A 23,703-nucleotide genomic window follows, 5' to 3' on the forward strand; every position below is an offset into this window, starting at 1 on the left:
GCTGGGCTATCCTAACCAGCTAAAAATAAAACACAACCTTATACCCCTGATAGAATTCTTGGAAATTTCACCCTTCGCCTTTCTGTTCTCTCTTTGAGTTAAAAGGAACATGCTTCCCTTTCCTTCACCAGCCTACCCACCCCAGCACACTGGACTGTCCTAAAGATTCAAAAGCAAAGTCAACTTCCCCTTAATTTAATTTCCTTTTATTATTGCCTTGCATTAACCAAATTCCTTTCATTGTCCAGATTATTGGCTACTCCCATCCCACTCCTTTTCTTCCAGGACAAGATCCCAATAACCTCCTCCAAGGTTGCTGCCTTGTCATGTCGAGAATGAAGCTTACCTAGCCATTGCTCCACTGCCTGTGAATGAGCTCCTTCGGGATTCAGACAGGCCACCTGTCTCCATGGAAATGACTCCCTGCAATTCGGAAGACATGTCCTCACACGGTGAGTGGGTCCTTCGAAAGCAAACGATAAAAAAAGAGCAATACATTTAGTCCCTTCCAATGTTCATTTTCTATTCCTTGAGCCCTCTCCAATTAGGGCATCGTGAAGGAACATGCATCCCTTCCTCAATCACAAATGCTATTACTGTCACAAGGGACGTTATGAAAAACGCTGCACATTAATCATTTTCTGCTTCTGTTCTGCTTCCCTTGAGGTCAATGGGGGTTTTGCTGGACAGAACTTACTAATAGAGGCATTATCTATGTATTTATGTATTAAATTTTCTGCCACGGCCATTCCAGATGGCCGGTGCAGAGACAATAGTAAAAAAAAAAAAAATCATATATCCATTTGCAATCCGAACCAAAAACCTTAGGAACACCACTGATACCACAACCTGCTCTGGGTGTGCGGGAAAAGACACATTTTACTTGGCTAAGAGGCACATTAATGGATTGTTTACACAGATAACCTTTTAGCGTTCATATTGCTTATCTGTATCAAGCACTGGTAATGACAAAAACACTTAAAAGAAGTTTACTAGTTAAAGAAAAAATATATAAGAATTTATAATAATACCAAAGTAATTATTCATCTAGTCTCCACTACGCATGCCTGGAGGAATAGAAATGGCTTTCAGCAACTTATTTCTCAGACACTTTTAGCAAAGAATGTTCTTGTGAAGGGAATGCCTCCACCCCCCCCCCCCCAGGAGATCACAGGGCCTCTGTGGAATCCAGTAGCTGACAGCGCAATCCCATGCAGAGTTACACCAGTCTAGACCTATTGAAATGCATTGTCTTAGATTGAGGTAGCTCTGCATGGATGGCAGAGTCATAGATGCTTTCAGGAATCTCTCTGTAATGTTTTTGTGTAGCAGACAGTAGAAAGATAAGGCTACCAAATGAGCCACTGGACAGTACTTTTAACACGTAAATGCTTTGATTCTTTTGGGATGGTTTTGTTCTCTCAATAAGCTATTGAGAATGAGATAGACTTGCGGATATTCCCGTTTTACTGGAGACTGAAAGGATGAAACTAGTAAACTTCATAGATGTCGACTGAACACATACCTCGGCCTTTCTCATGTTTTTTGCCATTGAGAAACCCCTGAAACATTCCTCAGAATTCAAGAAGCCCCAGAAGTGGCGTGATTGTGCAGAATATGGTTCGGAAACATAGCTGTGTACACACCCACCCAGGGCCCCTCCCTTTCCCACCCTCTCCAGGCCCATCATTACCTATTTGGGGGGGGCAGGTCAACATCACTATATATGGTCGTATCACATGATAAATGTTTAACAAATGTTAAAAATATATTAAAAATTAATCAACTCCCACCCATTCGGGAAACCCTTCCAGGGCCATCAAGAAACTCTAGGGTTTCGGGAAACCCTGGCTGAGAAAGCCTGATAAACTTGATCTCTAAATCACTCCAGCTATTCCTTGCCCTAATGATCTATGTTTTAACTTTGCCTTCTGTCCATCCCATCAGTTCATTTATTATCCATGGTCCGAAAAGCCTCATCGTCTTGACTGCTGTTAATCCTACTATTGGATTATTGCACCTCTTGTATTTACTTACTCCTTTGTATCATGTTTTGTTTTATTTCCTTACACACCTTTCCATGGTGTGCAAGCTGAAGTAGTTATGCCGATCTGTTTTGTTTTTTTTTTAACCCATAAAATTCATGGTGTATAATGCTTTTTATTAGGACCAATATTTAAAAAATCACAAATAAGGAATCAAGCTTTAATATTCCTAGCACTCTTACTGCAATTATATGTTAGTAAAAAAAAGTGGGGGGAGTTGCCAACTGGCACCCAGCAGGAGATTGGGTGGGGGGCAAGGACATGGAGACAATGTCATATTGCTGACCTCATGTAGCATCCAGGGTGAACTTGTAAGTGATGTCACATGGACTGTTTCCACATCAGAGACTTACCTTAGCCTCCCTTTGGATTTCCTTTGGATGCAGCAAGCTAACTCCAGGCTTTCTGCATTTAGGCTTTCTTCTCTCATTTCCCAGGCTGAAATTCACATATATGCTTTCCGAGACAACCTCCCATCCTTCACCTTTTCCAAAACTGTTTTTTTTTTTTTTGCAAAATGGTGCCTACTTGCACCTTTCTTTTCATTGCACCCTTTAATTCCACCATTCTGTGCCCTCGATCACCTCCCCTCCTTCCCCCCACAAGTATACTGGATGTAATATTATCTAAAAGTAGGTTATTGCGTTACAACACCGCTGCAACTTAACGTGCAACCCTGCTGCTATGTTTTTATAGTTAGGAGCAGTGCTGCAATGCAATCACCTTTTTTTTAAAGGCCATTACTAGGGCATATTCACATCAGGGGGCAAGTGGAACCAGGGAAGCAAGTCCTTTTACTGCTTTTGTGGTGAGCACTGGGAAAGTTTGCAAGTGAAAGGTGGGCAAGATTCATTGAATCCAGATGGGGAGAGGAGAGAAAGGCCACCAGGCTGGGCTGCCACTGCTGTGATACTACAGAGCCTTATACTCTACAGCTTTCTGTATCCTCACAGAAGCGGGGGGGGGGGGGTAAGCACATTTCAGCAGGGCACCTAGTCCCCCACTGAAATGTGTCCACCCTGGAAAGCAGTGGTGGCAGACAGGTTCAGCCGTGCAGGGGTGGTGTTTTTTAAAAAATTCAGGAAGGTGGGATTTCATGGAATGCAAAGCACCACAAAGCCAAACAGGGCATTTTTTGCCCCCTCTGGGCCACCATAGGACAGGGACAGGTCCCGCTGGACAGGCCCCATTGGCCCCCACTTTTTAAAAGGGATTGCAAATGGGAAAAGGGAAAATGAGGGCCTGATCCGGCACAGGCCTGGGAGGGGGCTGGCCCAGCATCAACATCATGTGGAAGCTGAGATTAGCCCCGCTTCCATATGAGTTTCCTCTTGGCCTTTTCTGCCTGTGCAGAATTGGCCTGAGGTGTCTTTTTGCAATGGGGAAAAAAGCTTCCCTTCAGTACAAAAGAAAAGAAACAATATGGGGCTTACCATCCCTCCTTCCTGCTCCACCCTGGTCTATGATGCACAAGAAACGATACAGGAATGCAGAAGCACCAGAGGAAGAATAGCAAATTTGGGAATAGCAATTCAAGGAGGGGAATAACAACAGTAGCAGCAGCTGATAATTAGCCTTTTGCACTGCAAAGTGGTTTGCACAGAGTGTGGGTCCTTGAGGAATTCCAGCTTCCTGTTAAAAAGTCATTGATTGTATTACATTTATTTGTTGTTTCATATGATTTTTTTCTGACTTCCATGGTGGGCTTCCTAGTTGAATGGGAATTTAAGTCAGATGTTTTGGAACAGAGGAAGGGAGGGAGAGAGGGAGGAGGAAGGAAAGGGAGGAAGGATGGCAACAATGAAAGGAGTGTGCCCAAATGACTAAAAATGGTGGGCACAGGGGGGGGGGAAAACAAAGTCATGAATTTCTCCATTGGGCAGCCTGCCCCTGAATTAGATTACGCCTTGAAAGATGCCATCACTGTAATCAGGAATTCCCTAAACATACAGTAAGTCAGAGGCAATTCAGGTTTGCACCTGGAAAAGTCAATTTTAAAGCAGAAACAGACAGAAAAGTTGGCCCTTAAAAATGCAAATCTGAACGATATTGCTAGTGCAGAAACAACCATGGTCAGAGCAATGCTGTAGGATTCATGCAAGAACATCCTACCAGCTGGGCAACATCATTCCTAGGTTGGTCCTGCCAGTATTGACACACCATCAACATGATGGCAATTTTGGTCTCATTCGCCTCCCACTGAGTGGCAGCAAGGGTATCCCCTTCTATAGCAGGAGACACGGTAGCCCTAAAAGAGGGATGTAACAAAAAAAATAAAATCAGATCATGGTGGAATAGTCCAAACTGTGTAGTTCTAATAGTCTTAAGACTGGAACACTTAAATAAATAAGAAAAATTTCACCTTATATCAAGAACTCCTGAAACAGAATAGGCAATAACTATTCCCCTTTGGAAATCTCAATCTGGCTGTAGAGTTTGCTTCATCTTACTTGTCAATGTACATGCATGCTATTGGGTAGAGAGTCTACCAACAATGGGTTAGATCCAACCAGCTTTTTCACTCTCACCTGATTTCTTTCCTTTGCACAGTCTTTTGTAGATCCCATGATACCCAGTTTAGCCTTTTCTGGTAATCTAAGGGAACCTCTTCTTCCCTTTTCCAACTATGGAAAAGCTACTTGGATCTACCACAGTCTTGTGAGTGGACCAATCACCGATCATAGTGTCTATAGTCTTTGTAATCCTGGTTGAGCCAGAAGGTGTTAAAATGAAATCTGCATAAAGAGTAGACCATCTTTCATTCGTCCATTTTATTAGTGTACCTCTCAAAAATGTCATCAATATATTTGCACATTAATATTAACCTTAAATTCTGAGTGGGATTAACCTACTCATTTTAAGGCCATCAGCATTATAATTCCCAGAATTCTGCAAAAGAATCTTTAACAGTTAAAGTGGTCTCAAACCAATACAAGCTCATGACGTCAATTAGGCCCCGATGTTTGATCAAGAGAGCATTAGCTAGGGAAGTCAAGATTGCCTGCAGGGCCAAAAAAAGGACTGTGTGGGAAAGCCACAAGTATAGTGTGTGCACAGAAAAGGCAGAAAAAAGGTTAGTGAAATTTGTTCTCTCAATGAACCTATTAAATTACTGATCCTGTGACTGCTGTTCTAATTTTAAAAATTTTGATTCAGATCTAAGGCGAGGAAATGCTCCTTCCTCTGTTTTACTTTCTTCCCCAACAAACTCTGAGTGGAAGTTTGGGAAAGAGGTTTTGCTTTTGCTGTACTGAGAAATGACAAGCATTACTTGTAGATTAACTGGTTCCATGCTAGAATCAGGTTGTCATCCCTGAGCCCGTGAGCCCTGGCAGTTCTGGAGGGAAAAGCCTGGGAATGAGGGTGGGGAGGACTGTGAACATTTCGACACCACTTCTAGGTGGCCACCAAAAACTGATATTACAGCATTTTTGGTGCTCTAGGAATTTCCCCAATTTCTATTGTAAAGACCATAGAGATAATGGAATGCTCTGCCAACTGAGATCAATGTCCTGTGGGACTTTAACCAGTTCTGCAGGGCCTGTAGGAGACAGCTATTCCACCAGGTCTGTGGCTGAGGCTGGGGATATAACAACTGTAATAACTAGCTGGCTGGGCTCTCCAATGAAACGCCTACTTAAACATGGTAGGAAAAAAAATCGAGAGGACAAACGACCATCCAAAGAATTGAAACTTCCTCAGTATACAAGTAAACTGGCAGATGCAATAGAAAAGCTGGGGAATGTTTTAACTGTTTTAGGATACTATTTTAATGTTATGTAAGACTGCATTTTGTTGATTTGATGTTACCTGCCCTGAGCCTCATGGGAAGGGTGAGTTACTAAAAAATAAAGATTTATTTATGCATTTATGTAGGGTAAATTCCTTGAGTACCACAGACACTATCATCACTTACCAGGAAGTGACATTACAGCATCCTGTAATCTCTTCCCCATTTTCCTCCCACTATTCAATTTATCAAAGCATGGAAGAATCTTGAGATGAGAGGAAGGGAGCAGAAGGGCAAGATTTCAGCTAACTGCTGTCAGCAATTGATTATCTATTTGCCCATTATTCTCTTAATAGAGACAGATTTATTGTACGCCAAATGTTTCTCACGCAATTCAATCTCAAGTGAATACAAACAAATCCAAATTGCTGTTTTTTCCTATTTATCTCTGGAATCTGTTAACCATTTTCATTATGCTGTACGTCAGTTTACTCTCACACTCTACCTATAAGTTTGAACTGATTACTTCTATTCCATGACATTGTAGCTGAGGAAGTGTGTGTGCACACAAAAGCTCATACCTTGAATAAAACTTTGTTGTTCTTAAAGTTGCCCCTGGACTCTCAATTTGTTCTGCTGCTTCAGACCAACATGGCTACCCACTTGAATCTGTTAGCAAACATGAGCAGCTGAAGGCTGGGGTAGTAGTTCACTTACCACAGGCATTCTCTGGCAGGGGCTCCTGGGAATTGTAGTCCATGGACATCTGGAGGGCCGCAGTTTGACTACCCCTGGGTTAAAGTGTCAGATCAGAACTGGGAAGACTCAGGTTCAAACACTCTCTCTGCCATGAAACTGACTGGGCAAATTTGGGGCGATCATGGTCTTTCCTACATATTTCAATAGGATGCCACAAAGCTAAAATAGAGGAAGGGAAGTACACATTGCATTCCTGAGCTAGAGCACAAACATCACAAACAGAAGCACTTACCTGCTGACTCCATTCTCGAATGTATCTGTCTCATCATCAGCAACCTTCATGGACAGCCTATGCCGAGCAGAATAGGAGTGATGAGTGTCAACTTTAGCCATTCTACTTTACATCCAAGTGATATCTGCAACACAGGGAAAACAGAGAGTAATCCCTACATGCTAGAAACGACAATTCAGAAACAAGAATCTCCAGTCTCTTTTGTTGCAGAGAAACAGAGCTATGGGAAGGGGGGGGGGAGGTGCAGGCAGTTTCATTTCCATTGGAAAAGCTAAAGACCATTCAAACAAAAGCTAGACATTCAGAGGAACTTGTAGACTGTGGCAAAAGAACATTATAATTTTAGAATTCTGTACTTGAATAGCAATTGCCAATTTTTTTAAACAGAGGATTTAAAAGCCCTCCAGTCGTGCTGCAGGACAAATGGCAAGCTGCAAGAGACTGGAAGAAGAAAAATGGAGCCATGGGTGGGGCTTTTGAAAAAGTTCACCTCCCTGAATCCTTTTTATAAAGCCTTCATTTAGGTTCACCAGACGTTTAGAGAGCCTTGAGAGCATTTAATACACACACTGTATAAAGTTACTTCATCAAACATGCCTACAAAACATGTCTATTATGCTGTTTCCCACGTTATACCTGTTTGGATACTAATCTGCAAGGAACCTTAAGCTTGAGAAGGCAACAGTTTATTAAGAATTTATTAAGAATTATAAGTGGGAAAGGTTTCCTTCATGTTCCTTTAGAGAATTTTCATGTTCAAGGTAGCCCATAACATAAAAACAATAAAATAAAATTGGAAAAACAACAATATAAGAAACCAGTGCTAAAACAAACCTTTCCAAACAGGCCAAGGGCATAAAACGACATTTGACAACCTAAAATTATTCCTCAGGCTAGAACCTGTCCTTTAGGACTGCAAGACCATGCCTGCCCATGACTCCTAGAAGGAGACCTTTCTAAACACCTCTGCCATGAGTGTCCGGGGCTTAATCTGAGACTGTAGGCATGACTTCCACTGAGCCGTTCACATACAGGTATTCTCTACAAAGATGTATAAGCCCCTTTCCCCATTTGCCCCTTTCTGTCCCAGGTATAGACTGCCCCCCTGGTATGAAATCCTGAAATAAGATCTAGCAATTTTAGCTTCTCATAGCATTCCATATCCCTCAGATGAAACATGCCACCATAAAGATGGTAGCCTTAAGTGTAATGGGGAAAATTGCCCAGGAAGAAGTCTATAAAACTGCTGATGAAGAGGGAAGGAACAAGTATTGTAAAAACCTTTGGTCCTCCTCCAGCCTAAAGATGCTTCCCCTCACTCTCCTTCACCAAACTGCCAGTAGGCTGCCCAGATGTTACAAATGTATCTGGATAAGGATCATACCTTATATTACTGCACTAAGGTTTTTGAAAAGAGGACAAAGGAAACTAATCCAGAGAAGAAGAGCAAGAACAAGCATTTGAATCAGATTGGAGGACAAGGTGGTTTTGTACATCTGCTCTCCCTGTGCATTTTCACAGTTTGTTTTCTTCCACACATGCCTTAAATTATGAGGATTTTCAAGGAGAGGGAGCTGCGATTTTCAGTGCTGTCAGCACACACATCAGGAAGCCAAGAATGATTGGCATTCCCAGTGTCCCATTCTCCAGATACCAGTTTGATATTAGAATCTGGGAGGGAGGAGGGGTTCTGATATTTTTCGGCTCTGTTGTTCCCTATGGGGAAAATTTCCAGGAGGGCCTGTTTAAAGCTACTAAGTGCAGTTAAGCTGCTGGTGCCCATCCTTTAAATAACTGCCAAATTTCAAATGAATTGGATCAAGAGGGCCCAATTTTGTGGACCTCAGAATGAGATGTCCCAGTAATCATCCCCCGATTCCTATTGGGCAACGTGTAAAACCAAGAATCCACATCTATGTACAACCAAAGAATCACCAAATCTAAACCAAATGGAACATACTGTTGCAAACCTAGCAAATGTAAAATTAGAGAATCAAGAAACAGAGAACTGAGAATTTAAAACAACGTCAAACCCCAGAATCTACCATAAAATGCAAATAGTACATGAAGCAACTTAGGTAAAAAAAACCCAACTCTGCAGAGTCAGGAAAAACAATTTAAAGGGTTATGATCTAACACAAATCAACCGGGCAAGACCAGGAACAAACATACACTTGGGGGGAGGGGTAGTCTCACACTCCCAGGTTATTTTACAGATATAGATATATTTTTTCTTGGTTATATCTGAATGCACATCCCTTGAAACAATTCAAGGAAAGCCAACTGAAATACAATAGGCATGACCACAGATAACTACCAGCCTGAGGGCAACATTTCTCCAAAATCTTAAATTGGGCTGCTAGAAATCAGGAGCCAAGGCCTCTCTGAAGAAGAGTGGTGCTACTGCAAGTGAGTCCTGCAAACAATTATAAGAAACATAGCTGCTGAGCTGGCTAAAGAGGGATTTGAACTCAAATGTCTTTCATCCACATCTGTATGTTGATCTGCAACACAAGAAAGTTCAATCTCTGAAATAGGAATTGTCACTGACTAGTAACAATCAGTCCAGGATGACAGGACAGATGTGAACAGATTTCAACCCTGGCACCTTTTATTATTTAAAAAAATTAAGCACTGGAGGAGTTGAGGACTTGGGAAGTGAATACATCCCCTCTTTCCAAAAATGCCAGCTGGCCTTGTGTGTGTTCCAACTTCTTTTGAATTCCATGCAGGTGTAGATTTTAAAAAGAGTTTGAGAGATCTAAAATGGTGATCCTCCTTTAAAACTCTAACAAAGTAATCCAGTCTCACCACCCACTTCAAGATAAAAATCTTCAAAATATGTGTAAGTTTTAAATGAATAGGAGGCATCTAAGAAAACAAAGTGTTTAACTCTTTGCTGGTATTGATTTGCCTGATGATCAAGCTAGTAAGACTTCAAAACAGAGTACAGAGTAGCGTTATTTATAGTGCATCAGGCACTATTTATACAATTTAATCCTTTAATCTTTGCCTGTTCTCTTCCATTTCTCCTCTCTGCTGTCCTAGTGGTTTGATATCTTCCTCTCTTTGTTTCCCTCTCTTATCAGGTCCCTCTTACCAGTCCTGGCCAGCACATTTGCTATCATGTGAGCATATACACATGCACATGGAAGGGTGGTATATAAATAGAATAAATAAATAATATGATCACCTAGTAAGGAAAGTTGCACCCAGGGGCCACCCAACTTAAGTCTTTGTTCTCTAGGTGCAAGAACACATACCCTTTGAGGACAACAGATTCATGTTTGGAGAATATAAAGTGTCAAAGGTTTATTGACATGTGACAGCAGTATTTCTAAAGCAAGGTGGGTGGTGGAAAGTACTGTCAAGCCACAGCTGACCTGTAGGGCAGGGGGCTCATGGGAATTGTAGTCCATGAACATCTGGAGGACCACAGGTTGACTTCCCCTGCTGTAGGGCTTTCAAGGCAAGAGACATTTGAAGGTGGTTGGCCATTGCCTGTCTTCATGCTCCAACCCCGGTATTTCTTAGTGGTCTCCCATCTAAACCCTGCTTAGCTTCCAAGATCTGACAAGATCAGGCTAACCTGAGCAATCCAGAAGCAAAGGTTGGGCATGCTGAAAGATCACCATGGAAGCATATTAACTGAACAGGACAAAATAAGAAAGACGGGAACAATACTCTTTTGAAGAAGAACCTGCCATTTTAGAAAGTGGAGTGAAACCTGAACGCAAAGCTATCGGGAGAAAGGAATCACCAGGAGTAGATGGGATATCAGCAGAGCTATTTCAAGCCACAGAAACAGAGTCCATCAAAATCTTAACAAGAATATGGCAACAAAGATGGAAAGCAAAACAACAGCCCACAGACTGAGAACACTCAATCTATATTCCAATTCCAAAAATACAAGATGTCAAAGACTGCAGCAACTGTTGGACCATTGCATTAATTTCGCACATAAATAAATGTAGAAAAGAGAAAGAGCCCAGTGGCAACTTAAAGACTAGCAAAATGTGTAGCAGGATATGAGCTTCCACAAGTCACTTTTCATTTCTTCAGATAAAGTATCTGAAGAAGTGAGCAGCAGCTCACAAAAGCTCATACCCTGCCAAAAATCTTGTTAGCCTTTAAGGCTGTAAGGAGCCCCAGAAGTGATGTCACCTGGCCACGCCTCCCTGCCATGCCCTCAGAAGCCACATGTCTCTGAAGATGTCTGCACTGTAATAAATCATGCCTGTGATCAGTTAAACCAGTGAACAGGAGTGTTTCCTACTTTATGGTCAGTCGTCTGGTTTTGCTCCTTCTCCTGCTTAAGATTCTTCTTGTTTCAAAAATTATCTCACTTCATCCTGCTCCACTCCCAATGATTCTGGGGGTTATATAAAATGTACTGTTTAGCAACCTTGCAAGAATCTTTCATTGAATATATTGCATCGTTTGTAAGCATTAAGCATTATTGGGGAAAGGCAGATCTGAAAGAGCACTGTTCACTTGGCCAAGGGGGTGAAGTGCTTGGCATGCTTTCCTCCTGTGGCAGAAATTAAAGCAGATTGAAAACAGGATACTCACACTGCAGTCGTAAGCAGAATTATACCCTTCTAAGTCTACTGAGGTCAACCCTGCTTAGAATTGCTAGGACCTGTCAGGAATAACCTCAGTGAAAGCTGCCGAGAACTTTAGCTGCCTTGATTTGAAGTCGATTTCAGTCTTGTAAAAGGATGGAGAGTGATTTGATCTCTTTGCAGAACAACATTATTAACTGACTGATTTCTTTACACCAAAATATCCCTGAAGTCCTCCTCTAGTGATGTTCAGCTATTGGGCATAAAGCACGGATCATCCTCACACTGAGATTCATAACTGCACAGAGTAAAGTATTTGTGCTGCGTCCAAGGGTAATGATAGAGGAGCCATGTGGTGGAAGCAGGCTGAAGACATATGAATTCAGGCCCCTGAAACACTCCCTTGTGTGGTGAATCTGTCGCTCCAGAACGTCAACAGGAGCAGCTTAGTCTTCACAAATAATCTCTTGGCTCCAGGCTCACTCTGAGCCCTGAGATGTTAAGACTTTGAGAGATTGCCAGTGAACATTCATTTAATCACACTTGTCACAGCTGCAACGTCATTGTAGATCAATGCGAACTCTCAAACATTTTACCTGGGACATTTGGGACATGGCTCACATCGTACAAATGCAAACTTCAGACTCCAGGAGACAACCTGCCCAGCCACATTCCTCTGCTGTGCCAAACATAAGGGAAGACGGCTGTCTCTTGGACAGCCAGCAGGGTAGAGTGGTTAGTGTGGCATCTGGGAGACTCCAGTGCTGTTTCTCAGCCTGTTAGGCATTTCAGTGGATGATCCTGGGCCAGTCATTCTTGCTCAGCCCAACCTGCCTCTCAAGGTTGCTGTTGTGAAATGGAGAAGGAGAGAATGACATTGTAAGCTACTTTAGGTCACCATAGGGGAAGAAAATGATGTCCAAATAGCCCATTTAAAAGAAATGCCCTTTCCTCAGCTGATGCCTGCTATAAATTGTGCTCCGAGTCCTTTCCCCAAGCCGTAGCAATAACTACTATTGGAAGGAAGGATATGCAAAACTCCCAGCATGTGGCACAAAGAAACATGATAAGAACCGGTCAGCCCTTGACCAAGTGGCTAAAAGTGGGCCAAAGAGTTCCAGTCTCTGTAGAACTACCCAACAACTCATGGCCAAAGCCACAGAGAATGGAAGGAAGGATGCTACCGATGGCAGCTCCGTTCTTTATCGTTGGGCGGAAGGAGTCCAGAGCAGTTTTAAAGACACTGTGCAGGATACAGCTTCATCTTTACTGAATGTAACTTGCCCAAAAGTAATGATGTTATTTTTAGAACATGACAAACAGGGCATGAGGGACATTCAGTGCCCATCCAAGTTCTACAACCACACCCAGCCTGGCAACTGTAGCATTATCCTGCTGATTCCACCGGGTGAACCAGTCAGCTGGTGAGATCAACACCAACAACCTATTGGGCATGAGGAGCACCAGCACAGGTGGTTTTTCCTGTGTCCCTGCAATGCAGGGCCAGTTTTGAAGGGCCCCAGACAAAGAGCTCTCAGGGTTCCTTCCTCAGGCCCCACATATGCTCCCCTTCCCTTCCCCCACCCCACACGCCTCATCTCAGGATGAGAATTGCTCCATTTATTGGGCGGGATTAGAGGGTAGCATGGGTGAGTGCTAGCAGAGAAGCGAGGGGGGAGTCAATAACAGTGGGCCATGCCGGAAGCCTTGGGCCCTGGCAGCTGCCCCACAAGGGCTGGAAAACCTCCCTCCCAGCAATGGGATACAAGCTCTTCCATACACAGGCTCAAACAGAGGAGGGGGAAAGGATGTCAGCTGCTTTGGTTGCCTGTCAGGGAGAAAGCCAAGGTATAAACCAAGCAAATAGAATAGATTAGCAATGTTTTGCATATGCATTCACCCAAGTTCCTCTGCTCAGGGCACCAGGAGGCCCTGTAGCAGTGCTTATTCTAGATACAGCAGCATGAGTTAGTCGGCACTGTAAATGACCCAAAGCAGTTTACAGCATCATTCTCCCCCTCCATTTTTATCCTTACAGCATGTAAAGTAGGTTCAGATGAGAGAGAGTAACTGGTCCAAGGTCTCCTGTTGTGTTTCCTTGGCAGAGCACGGATTTAGACCTGGGGCCTATCCCACACACATTGGATAATGCACTTTCGGTGTGCTTTTACAGCTGTGGAACAGGAACATCTACTTCTAAAGTGCATTGAAAGTGCATTATCCAACATGTGCAGGGTCTCTCAGATCTCAATGTGAACTTCTGTTTCCCTGCAATTTCTATAGTCTTATGTTACAATACTAATTATTTGTCTAGTAAAAGACATTCCTTAACTTGTGTTGAACTCTATGTAAAACAGTGGCTTGAAGCCTACTGCTCAGAAAGCTTGAATAACCTCCAGTCCAAAGAGTTTTTGTCCACTGGAGAAATGCTCCTTCAGCTGGAAAGATCTCCAAACTTTGCTAAGTGCCTCAGTAGCATAATAGCCTACAGATGGAGGTTTACAATCATTACATAATAGCACAAAGCAAACACAGAAAGGAAGATTACTGTGTCACGGTACCACTTCACGTTAACCTGACCACATGTCAAAAGTTAGTCACTGTCTCCCAGCAGGCAGCCTGGTAAATCACAGGGCATATGTTTGGTTCTGCCTTTTGCTCTATATAGAGACTTCCCCTTCCTTTTCCAAACCTTCTTTCATCTTCTCTCATCCATCACAGTACTTTCTGCACAGAGCAAGTCCCTGTTAGGTTATACAGCAATTCTCAGGATTGTCATGACTTTGGTCCTATTTGCTAGATCTGTGTTGTCTTAGGGTACTCTTAACAGGATATCAGGTTGTAGGGGTATGGGGTAGAGGTATACTGTCAGCAACAGTGTGATATCACTTCCAGGGAAAATCCAGACATAAAATTGCAGCTCTCTAGGAATCACTGAAAACTCTGTGGTAAAACCAGGAAGTGATGTCACACCATTGCCTGACAAGACTTTTTTTTTAGATTTATTTTTCTCCCATGCTGCAAATCCTACAACAAATTCTACCAGGACAGTAATCCTTTTGTCAGGTAATCATTTGGTCAATCCCAAGAATTATTCTGATGCAGTGGTGAGCCCTCAGTTTCACAGGGTTCCAACCATCAGGTAGGGACTAGAGATTTCCCATTATTACAGTTGACAAAGATCAGCTCAGCTGGAGAAAATGGCTGTTCAGGAAGGTGGACTCTATGACTATGATCTCTGTCCTCCTATCAGTCTTTTATTCTCATTCCCCTTCCTTCCTGTATGCTTATCCTGTTCTGTACATCTTTCTGTTTCCCTCATTTTCATTCTCTCTCCATTTCAGAATGTTCAAGAGCAGGGAACAGGCTGTGTGTAGTGGGGCTTAGAATAAACCTTTGTGCCAGGATGTAGGGTGCCAAGAAGCAAAAAGACTGACAGAAGTGTGCAGAGCTGACCACAGGTCAAGAAAGAGAAGCTGGAGGGGGAAACTTGAAAGAAAATGCAGAGGAAGTCGGACATCAAGGGACTGATGAGAGCCAGTACTAAAGAAACCCCAGAATACCCAAGGGCGACTTGGTCACATGCTATGGGCAAAGCATGAGAAAAGTGCTGTGAAGGCTGTGATTGAGGGTTGTGTTGCTGTTGTTAGAGTGTTGGCTAAGGATCTGGGAGATCCATGTTCAAATCTTCACTCTCATGGAAGCTTGCGGGGTAGGTGATTTTGGACCGGTCATACAATGTTTACCTAACTCACGTCACAGAGATAAAATGAAAGAGGAGAATTCTGTAAGCCACTTACGTGGTGTTGGTGGCCAGTGACTGGCACTTGGTAGGAGACTGGGGTGGGGCAGGGACATGGGGAGCACTGTTGCACTCACAGCATGATGTCATTACTGGGGCAAAGGGACAACATGCACATTCTAGAATTCAACAGGAACTCTGTGGTTTTACCACAGGTGTAAATGTCATGCTGTCAGCAACATTTTTTTTTACTTCTGTTTGTCTCTTTTTCTCCCCTGCCAGCAGGGGTGGGAACATGGCAGCCTTAAAATTTGGGTCTTTACTGGGGTGACATCCAGCAAGCTTCCATGAGAGTGAAGATTTGAACCTGGATCTCCCAGATCCTCGGCTCAACAATGTGAACTTAAGTGCACCTTGGCAGTTTCCAGCCATGTGCATATTCACCATCTCAGACCTGCTCTGGGCTCTTCTGTCCTACTATCCTTCTCTTGTCATCCTTCCCATTGTCTTATTATGAAGCCACCCCTCAGTCTTCCTGAATCCCTGCCTTTTTCTTTTTTCTTTCCTTCAAGCCTTTCTGTCCCTGGGAGTTCTTGCCTGCCACACCCATCTCTAAAATCTGAATAGGTTAACTAAAGGCAGCCAGAGAACTTACAAAGTTTAATTATGGGCAGGTGTCCCTGGGCTCAAACTTTCTTCTGTTGCTTCAGACCAACACAGATCCCTACCTGAATCTTCTTGTTTGAACCATTGAAAATTATGAGATTGGCTTTGAGCTGAAATTATTTCAAGGACTTCCTTCCTACTCCAGGGGTCACCGTGGTTCTTGCAGATTGTGTATCCTGTGCTGTTTCCACACCACCCTGTTTGTTGCTGCCAGTGGGGTTTCCCGTTAAAAAGGCGTGACTTTCAGGTGTATGTGTTGAGACTCCTGTATGTGGGCTTTGGCCACTGTGTGATGCAGGATGTTGGACTAAATTTGAGAAATCCCATATGGCTTCTCTTATGTTCTACTTTCTTGCTGGTGGTGGGAAGTGTTGCCAAGTCACAGCTGATTTATGACAATATGGAAAGAGTGAGCTGTGCATGTGATTCTGCTAGGTAAAATCCATTTTTCACAACCCTTGTATTCCTGTAAGTTTGTTGGTTAGTTCCAGGCTGGGCTCCAAAAGCGCAGCTTGCAAGCCAATCATGGGGCCCATTTGACACAAGTGCAAACAGCTATTTGCCATGCTATTGCCAATAGGGTCGAGCGCTTTAGCATGGATTGGCCACCTTGGAGATCACTGAAGTCCGAGGCGGCCAGCACCGCACCACAGACAGGAAGGGCAGCAGCAGTGGTGGCACACCAGCCGGCAGCTGCTGCTGCCCCTACTGTCCACACTGCAGCACTGGCCTCCCACATGCTGCTTCAGGCTTCAGTGATCGCCAAGACGACCAAACCATGCTGAAGCGCACAGCCCTAATTGCAAACTTTCTTCAGCGGCTCAAGGGGCGGAAAACTAAAATTCGGCCTGCATTTATTACAATTGGTCCACATGACTTCTTCACCAAGAGCCCAGATGGACCAAAAGACAGAAATTCCATGTTGATTGTCCCCAGCTTTCCAAATATTAGTAAATGAAGAAATGATATAATCAAAGAAACCCTTGTGGGAAAACATTCCTACTGTTTCTCACCGTCACACAAAAATCAAAATATTTGCAAGTCCTGCTGCAGTAGCAACAATTCCATCCTAAGCAGAGTTATACTGTTCTAAACCCACTGACGTCAGAGAGCTTGGAAGTATAGAAGTCTGCAAATTAGCTGCTTAAGCAGAGGATAGACTGCCTAGTGTGTCTTAGAGTCATTGTTGCTTGAGGTAAACACATTCATTGTACTGGCATTGCCGCAGGCCAAGCAGGTAACACTATTGAATAGTTTTTGACACATCAAGAAATTCAGGGGTGTTCTGTTTTGTTCTAAGCTCAGTAGTACATTTTTGTACATTTCCAGCTGCTAGACGTGAAGGAGGGAGAAAGACTGTTTTAGGTTAATTCTTGTTTTCCTTTCAATGAGACTAATGACTCTTCTAAATCTAAGCCGTGCCTGATGTAAGTAGATAGTTGACCTATTCCCTACCACCACCTCCCTTGACACTCATTACTGCTGCACAAGGCCACACAGTGACCTTGTGAGCTGTAGGTATTCATACCCTTTCTCCCCTTATGGTCTGCCCCTGGCAGGAGCAGCTTGATATGGCCACCATTCCACCTCCAGGTCAAGCGTCAAGGGGAGAAGAACAAAGGCCTACCCAGTAAATTCAACACAGAAGTTCATTTTCCAGTGATCAGCTTCCAGCAGCAGCTTCTGCTCCCAGTCAGATTAGGACAGGGTGTGGGGAGGCAGAAGGAGCAAGAGAATGTGCAGCTTGCTGGAGCCTACAATGTCTTCTATGGAAGGTGAAAGATGCAACGGTTGCTGTGTAGGTCAAGTTTGCTGAAATTCTAATGAGAATTATGGGGCAGGGAGTTATGGGAAGAGCATTCCCTGACTGCCTATGTATTCGTAATTTGAGTCCAAAGAAGTTCCCTTATCTTGCCCTACTCCTCTTCATCAAAGGCCTCATGGGCAAGGTGTGGGCAGGGAAGCCTAGGGGGAGGGAGCAGAGACATTTACATAGCTCTGGTGATAGACCAGACTCATTGGCCTTTGTAAAAATAAATAAATAGAAGCAAACATTTGTCATTTTATAGTGTTAGAGCAAGGGCCATACCTTCCTGGGAGCTCTGGGAGCAGATGGATGATTCCTACTCATATCTTACTGCTTAACTAAGTAAAGTTTGAAGACTTCCTCCAGCCTTAGGAGCCTTCTATTGGAGAAAGAGCACTTAAATTGTAGGAAGGCCCCTAAGTGTGGCAGAAGGCTCCTTGGAGGATAGTTGGATCCATCCCACTGACTGGGGGAGGGGAGACTATATCTTGCTTGCTTTCAACTACATCCCTGATTGTAGCACATTCATTTTAGCCTATATTAGTCAATACGGATCACTGAGAACTCAGTCCACCCCTATTTGTGCAGTCTTCTGCATTCATCTGCATATTTTCTCCTTGGACTCTCTGCCTTGAGTAGACTGGAGTCTAGCTAAACAGAAAGGCCAAGGAGTATCTCCTTGGGATACAGAAGGTTCTGGGTTCAATCCCCAGCCCCTTCAGTTGACAGAATTATGTGGAAGGTAGTATGGAAGACCTATATCTGGGATTGTGAAGAGCCCCTGTCAGTCAGTGTAGAGTGCAGTCAGAGTACAATGAGGGGACCTGGGTTTTGACTCTCACTCTGCCATGAAGCCCACAAGGTGACCTTGGATCAGTCATGCTCTGTCAACCCAAGCCATCACAGAGAGCTGTGGTAAGGATAAAACGGGAGAAGAAACTATGGACATCACCCCGAGTCCCTTGAAAGATTAGGAAAATCAAATCAATATCAGACCTGGCCCTGAATTCATGACCATCTATCTGAAGTTGACACAGGTGCAACAGAGGGTACCTGTGCCCTTAAAAGCAAGATAAGAAGAAGACCCCGAGTCCATTGCACATGGATAAATGCAGCACAAGGAATGACAGCCTGAAATGTTTGCTGAAGCCGGTTGCAGGCTGCAGGTGGCTCATCCCAGGCTAAGACCAGAGGGAAGAGAAGGGCTCTGATGAGACCGGCCCTTCCTGGCGCAGCAAAAAAGAAAGTGGGTGTGCTGAGCTCCATTCGACAGCCCCCAGTGCCTGCTGCATAAAGATTACAGAGAAAGACGTGCAGTAGAACCAGCTAAAAGGAGAAGCAGCTCTCAGCTTTTACTATCCTGTTAAAGTCTTTACGGGGATCAACATGTCCAGCAATTGATTTACTCTGAATACATTTCCGACTGTACAAAATGAGTGGCTCAGAAATCTTGCTTGTTGCCTAAAATGAAGGAGGCTCAGATTAGACCAGGAGTTCTGCCCCCTAACCAGAAAGTCCTGCCACCCTCATCCCAGGCATGCAGGAATGTGTGTCTTCGGGGATAAGAGAAAGCCATTTTGCACTTTCTTCTCCCTCCTGTCTCCCCGTGCCCTCAATGTGAGCCTGTAGCACCCAAACCGAGTTCCGGGACTGTTTCACTGTGCTAGTTTAAAGAGAGTAGCAGTGAATCCCAAGAGGAGCCTTTCTCATTCCCTTTGAGAGGAGAAAGGCCACCCACCGACGCACCGGGGCAAACGACCCTTCAAAAGCCAAGCCCTGCTGCTCTGAACCTCATGGGCTCGCTGAACGAGAGAAGAGAGTTGAGGGCAAGTTTCCTTCCTACCTGCTTTTCTTGAGAGTGCGCAGACTTGGGGACAGCGTGACCATGGCCTCCTGGAACTGGACGGGGAAGCAGCACGCGGATGATCTGATCCCCGGGCAGCCCTCAGGCTCGCCCCCACAGAGCGCCTCCCGCCGGCTCCATCCCGAAGGTCCGCTGCTCGGGGCTTGCAATGCCCCACAGCCGCCGCCTCTTCCCGGGCCTCTTCCCGCAGCGGTCCCGCTCAGCAGGAGCGCTTCAGTTGGCTCGTCGGACGACGCGCAGCCTCGCCGTGGGAAGCGGCAACTCCGTCGGCCTTCCCTCTGGCTCTGCCCGCTGAAGAGAGAGTTTGGGTCAGCAGAAGACTGAATGCCCGTTCAGCACCGACAGCCGTGGACAGCTCCGAGCGGAAGGCGAGCGCAAGCGGAGGGCGCGCCGCCGCCTGTCCCGGAGCCCTCGAAGACTCCTGCCCGCCCGCCCGCCCGCCTTCCCCCTTCCTCGACCTCTTAATCGGCTTCGCGAGGCCCGGGCGCTGGCCGCGGAGGCAGCGCAGAGCGACGGCCTCCCCGGAGGGAAGCAATTTCTTCCACTCCCAGAAAGCAAAACTCCATCTTCCGCGCCCCCCCCCCCGCCCCGCCTGGACATTGCTGGGGGCGAGGGCCGAATTGGCTTCTAAATTTGGCCATAGCGCAGTTACTCCCGCCGCTCGCCAGTTGCTGTATGGCCATTTCACACATGATGCAGAAACAACCCCTCGCCTGTTCCTCCAGGGTGTGCACTCAACAGGAAAACTGCAGCTGACTGTGACTCCCCGATGGAATGTGTGAAAGAGCTCTATAGAGTTTCCTGTAAGCTGCCTGTTTTGCAAACCTTAAGTCTGTCGGCATTGCTGATTACTGAAGGGGTTCTGCCAGAACCTAAGAGAAGCCATGCTGGATCAGGCCTATGGCCCATCCAGTCCGTTTCACACAGTGGCCAAAACACAGGTGCCATTGGGAGTTTTGTCAGCTGGCCCAGAAGGACAGAAGACCTCCCACTGCCCCTCCCCCCAAGCACCAGGAATACAGAGCATCACGGCCCCAGGAATAATGTCCTATGCATAATAGCTACTGAAGGACTTCTGCTCTATATGTCCACCCAATGCCTTCTTGAAGCTGCCCATGCTTGTAGCCACCGACACTTAATGCAGCAGTGAATTCCACAAGTGAATTACTTTTTAGGTGAAGATGGGTTTCCTTTTATCAGTTCTATATGCTTACTGCTCATTTCATTGAGTGCCCACAAGCTCTTGTATTATGAGAAGAGGGAGAGCGATGGCCTGCAATCTTTTTATTGCAGTCAACATTTTCAGTGAGTTAGCTACCATGACCTCAAGATTTCTCTCCTGGTTGGTTCCTGCCAGTTTGGGCCCCATCACCAGATATTTGTAGTGAGGTTTTTTTGCTCAGCATTAATTTGCACTTGCCCACATTGAACCTCATTTACCACACTGATGCCTACTTGCTCAACAGATCCCTCTGAAGTACCTCACAGTCCTCTCTGGTTCTCACTGCCATAAACAACTTAGGGCCAATCCACAAAATTGGCCACTTCACTGCTTACTCCAAGCTCAAAATCATCAATGAACTAGTTAAAAAGCACCAGACCTACAAACAAGCCCTGTGGTACCTGCTGCTTACCACATTCCACTGTGAAAACTGCCCATTTTCTGTTTCCTGCTAATGAACCAATTTTTAATCCAGAAGAGGGCTTGTCCAGTTTCCCAAGACTGCTGAGCTTTCTTAGGAGGCTTTGATGACAAACTTTCTGGAAGTCTAGGTAAACAACATCCACTGGGTCATCCGTGTCCACATGTTTGGTCACCCCATCAAATAACTCTAAAAAGTTAGTGAGGCAAGTGCTGATTCTTCATCAATAGCTTTTGTTCATCAATGTGCCCACAAATTCTATCCTTAAAAACATATTCCCCCAACTTACCCAATATTAATGTTAGACTGGCCGGCCTGTAAATTCCAGGGTCACCGTCCAGTACTTGGGAATGGTGAGAGATTTTAGTGATAGATTGCATATTTTTTGCCAGGAGATCTACGTTCATATTTGGATGCCATTTGGGACTGGTGATCTGTCCGTTTTTAATTTGTCCATCAGTTGTAGCACCTCCTCTCTCGTCATCTCATTCCTGAGCTTGGTGAAATTGTTTCTGGACAAGCACCTCCCATCTTCCACAGTGAAGGTGGAGACAAAAAATGCATCCAGCTTCTCTTCCATTTGCTACTTGTTGCAGTGTTCCATTTTCCATCGTTCACATAACCAACTGTGACTCCTATCCTTTGCTTCCTGGATCCCATCTGAAAACTCAGTTTCAGAAGGTCTCCTTTGTTGATGGGGTGGCATTGTAAGCCTTGCTGTTTACAGTGGGCACTCCAGGGCACCTGGGAGCAGAGAGTTTTCATTTCCCCTCACTAAGAAGCCACAGTGATTTTGGCATTTCCTTTTGGGGAACAGCAGGGTTAGCCAGCAGTATTTTCCTGTGGTGTCACATGACTACAAGCTGGCCCTTTTCAGAGTGAGAAAAGGCTCCCCACCCCTCCAGTATGGTTTCAGAGCTGACCTGAATGCAGCATTCCTCATCTCTGCAGCAGACAATTCAACTGTCTCTCATTTTGTGGGTTGCAAGCATCCAACCATAAATATATAACAGGCTGTGGGAGCAAATAATGTGCTCAAGCTACTTAAGCTTTCTGTTTTGAGGATTTTGCTTTCTGCTTGAAGAGTCTTTGACTTTTCTTCCCCCATGTCATTCTTCTTCTTCCTTTTATATTATTTCTCTTTTGTTTTATTCTCGCACTCTAATGACTCACTTTGAACAGTAGTATCTCCTTCACATTCCATACTGACAATAGTGTGCTCTTTCTTTCATACTTTCATATAATGGGGTCCCCCCCCCACTAGAAACACATCAGGAGGACTATGGTTTTTTCCAAACGTTTTTCTGTGTCTTCTCCAGAATTCTCTGGAACTTCTGCTGGATCTTTCAATGTTGTATAAATTTGACGTGACATGGAGCTACAGCAAAGGACATGAAACACAAACAAATCTCTGATTTGATTTGATTTCCCTTTTCATCCCCTTCAAAAAGTGACTTCTGAATTGGTGGTGGTGGTGGTGGTAGAAAATGCCTTAAAGTCACAGCTGACTTATGGTGACCCGATGGAGTTTTCAAAGCAAAACGTACCCACAGGTAGTTTGCCAAAGCTTGGGTCTCCCATCCAAGGTCTGCTTCGCTTTAGAGACTGGACAAGATTGGGCTAGCCCCTAGGTCATCTAAGTCAGGCCAAGTCTATAAATTCAAAACTTACACAAATGTCAATTGAAATATGCTATAATTAAGTCTCTGTCCAGGCACCATGGAAAGATGTCTGGCTGTTTCTTCATCCTCTGGACTCCTCAGTCCGGCATCTGGAATTTAACAGTCTAATCTTCAACTTCCCAAATAAAAAAATTTCCTCACACATCTCTTTTTTTAAGGTCTGAGAGAACACAGAAACTTCATGTTCTTTCTTCATGCAAGCCATTCAGAAGCTTAGCCAAGTCTTTGAACTTCGCCTCCTTTCACCTTCCCAGAATCAACTGTCCAATGCTCATCAAGCTCACTGGATATTCCATCATTATGGAAAAGCAGGTGGGAAATTCTCTCCACTTTCTCTGCCTCATGCATAACTTCATAACTCTGTTGCTTCTCTCCTTAATTGTCCTTTCTCCATATTAAATAGACCCAAGCTCTTTTGCCTTTCTTTGTATTTGAATTTGAATGCATTGTGGAAGTTGAAGCCATAACAACCATAGAAACAAACAAAGCATTAAGCCTTTCTTTGTAGGAGAATCCTCCAGCACCACATGTTCAATCACCTTGCTCAAGAATGGAACATCCGAGACTAGTTGATTGTTATTGACATCTCTTAGGCCCATGGTAGGCTTCTTGAGCATTATGATACTCTTTTGTTTTCTGTCCTTTTCCTAATAATACCTAGCCTAGAATTTAACTTTTACAACACTGGCACATGCTAAGGAGATTTTCATTGAGCCATCTACTATCACCCCAAGATTTGTTTTCTTATCAGCTAAGACTGTATCAGCCACTCTTCACATGTTTGGTGCCTCAGTGAACTGTGTACAATGTAGTCTCCCCACCCTGCCCCAGCTATAGTTCCATCTCTGAATATTTTTTAATGTAAAAGTTGGTGCCTTATCATTAGGCATTTGCCTTATACAGAACTTCATTAACCAGGTTGTCTCCTGGTAATCTGAGATCTAGACAAAGGGTAGTCAACCTGTGGT

At 44.4% G+C, this 23,703-nt stretch overlaps 1 protein-coding gene across 1 annotated transcript in view; it reads right to left on the bottom strand.

Annotated features, from left to right (window-relative positions):
• Nucleotides 1–19,798, bottom strand: part of CNGA3 (cyclic nucleotide gated channel subunit alpha 3) — a 36,880-nt gene extending 17,082 nt beyond the window's left edge. The window contains exons 1-3 of the mRNA XM_077343445.1: nt 19,390–19,798; nt 6,767–6,890; nt 347–463 (exon numbers count right to left, since the gene is read on the bottom strand). Coding sequence (XP_077199560.1) covers nt 347–463; nt 6,767–6,867 — 218 coding nt within the window. The 5' untranslated portion in view covers nt 6,868–6,890; nt 19,390–19,798. The remainder of the gene's footprint in view (nt 1–346; nt 464–6,766; nt 6,891–19,389) is intronic.
• Nucleotides 19,799–23,703: the final 3,905 nt, after the last annotated feature.

Source organism: Paroedura picta, chromosome 6 (genome assembly GCF_049243985.1).
Source record: "Paroedura picta isolate Pp20150507F chromosome 6, Ppicta_v3.0, whole genome shotgun sequence".
NCBI classification, from domain to species: domain Eukaryota; kingdom Metazoa; phylum Chordata; class Lepidosauria; order Squamata; family Gekkonidae; genus Paroedura; species Paroedura picta.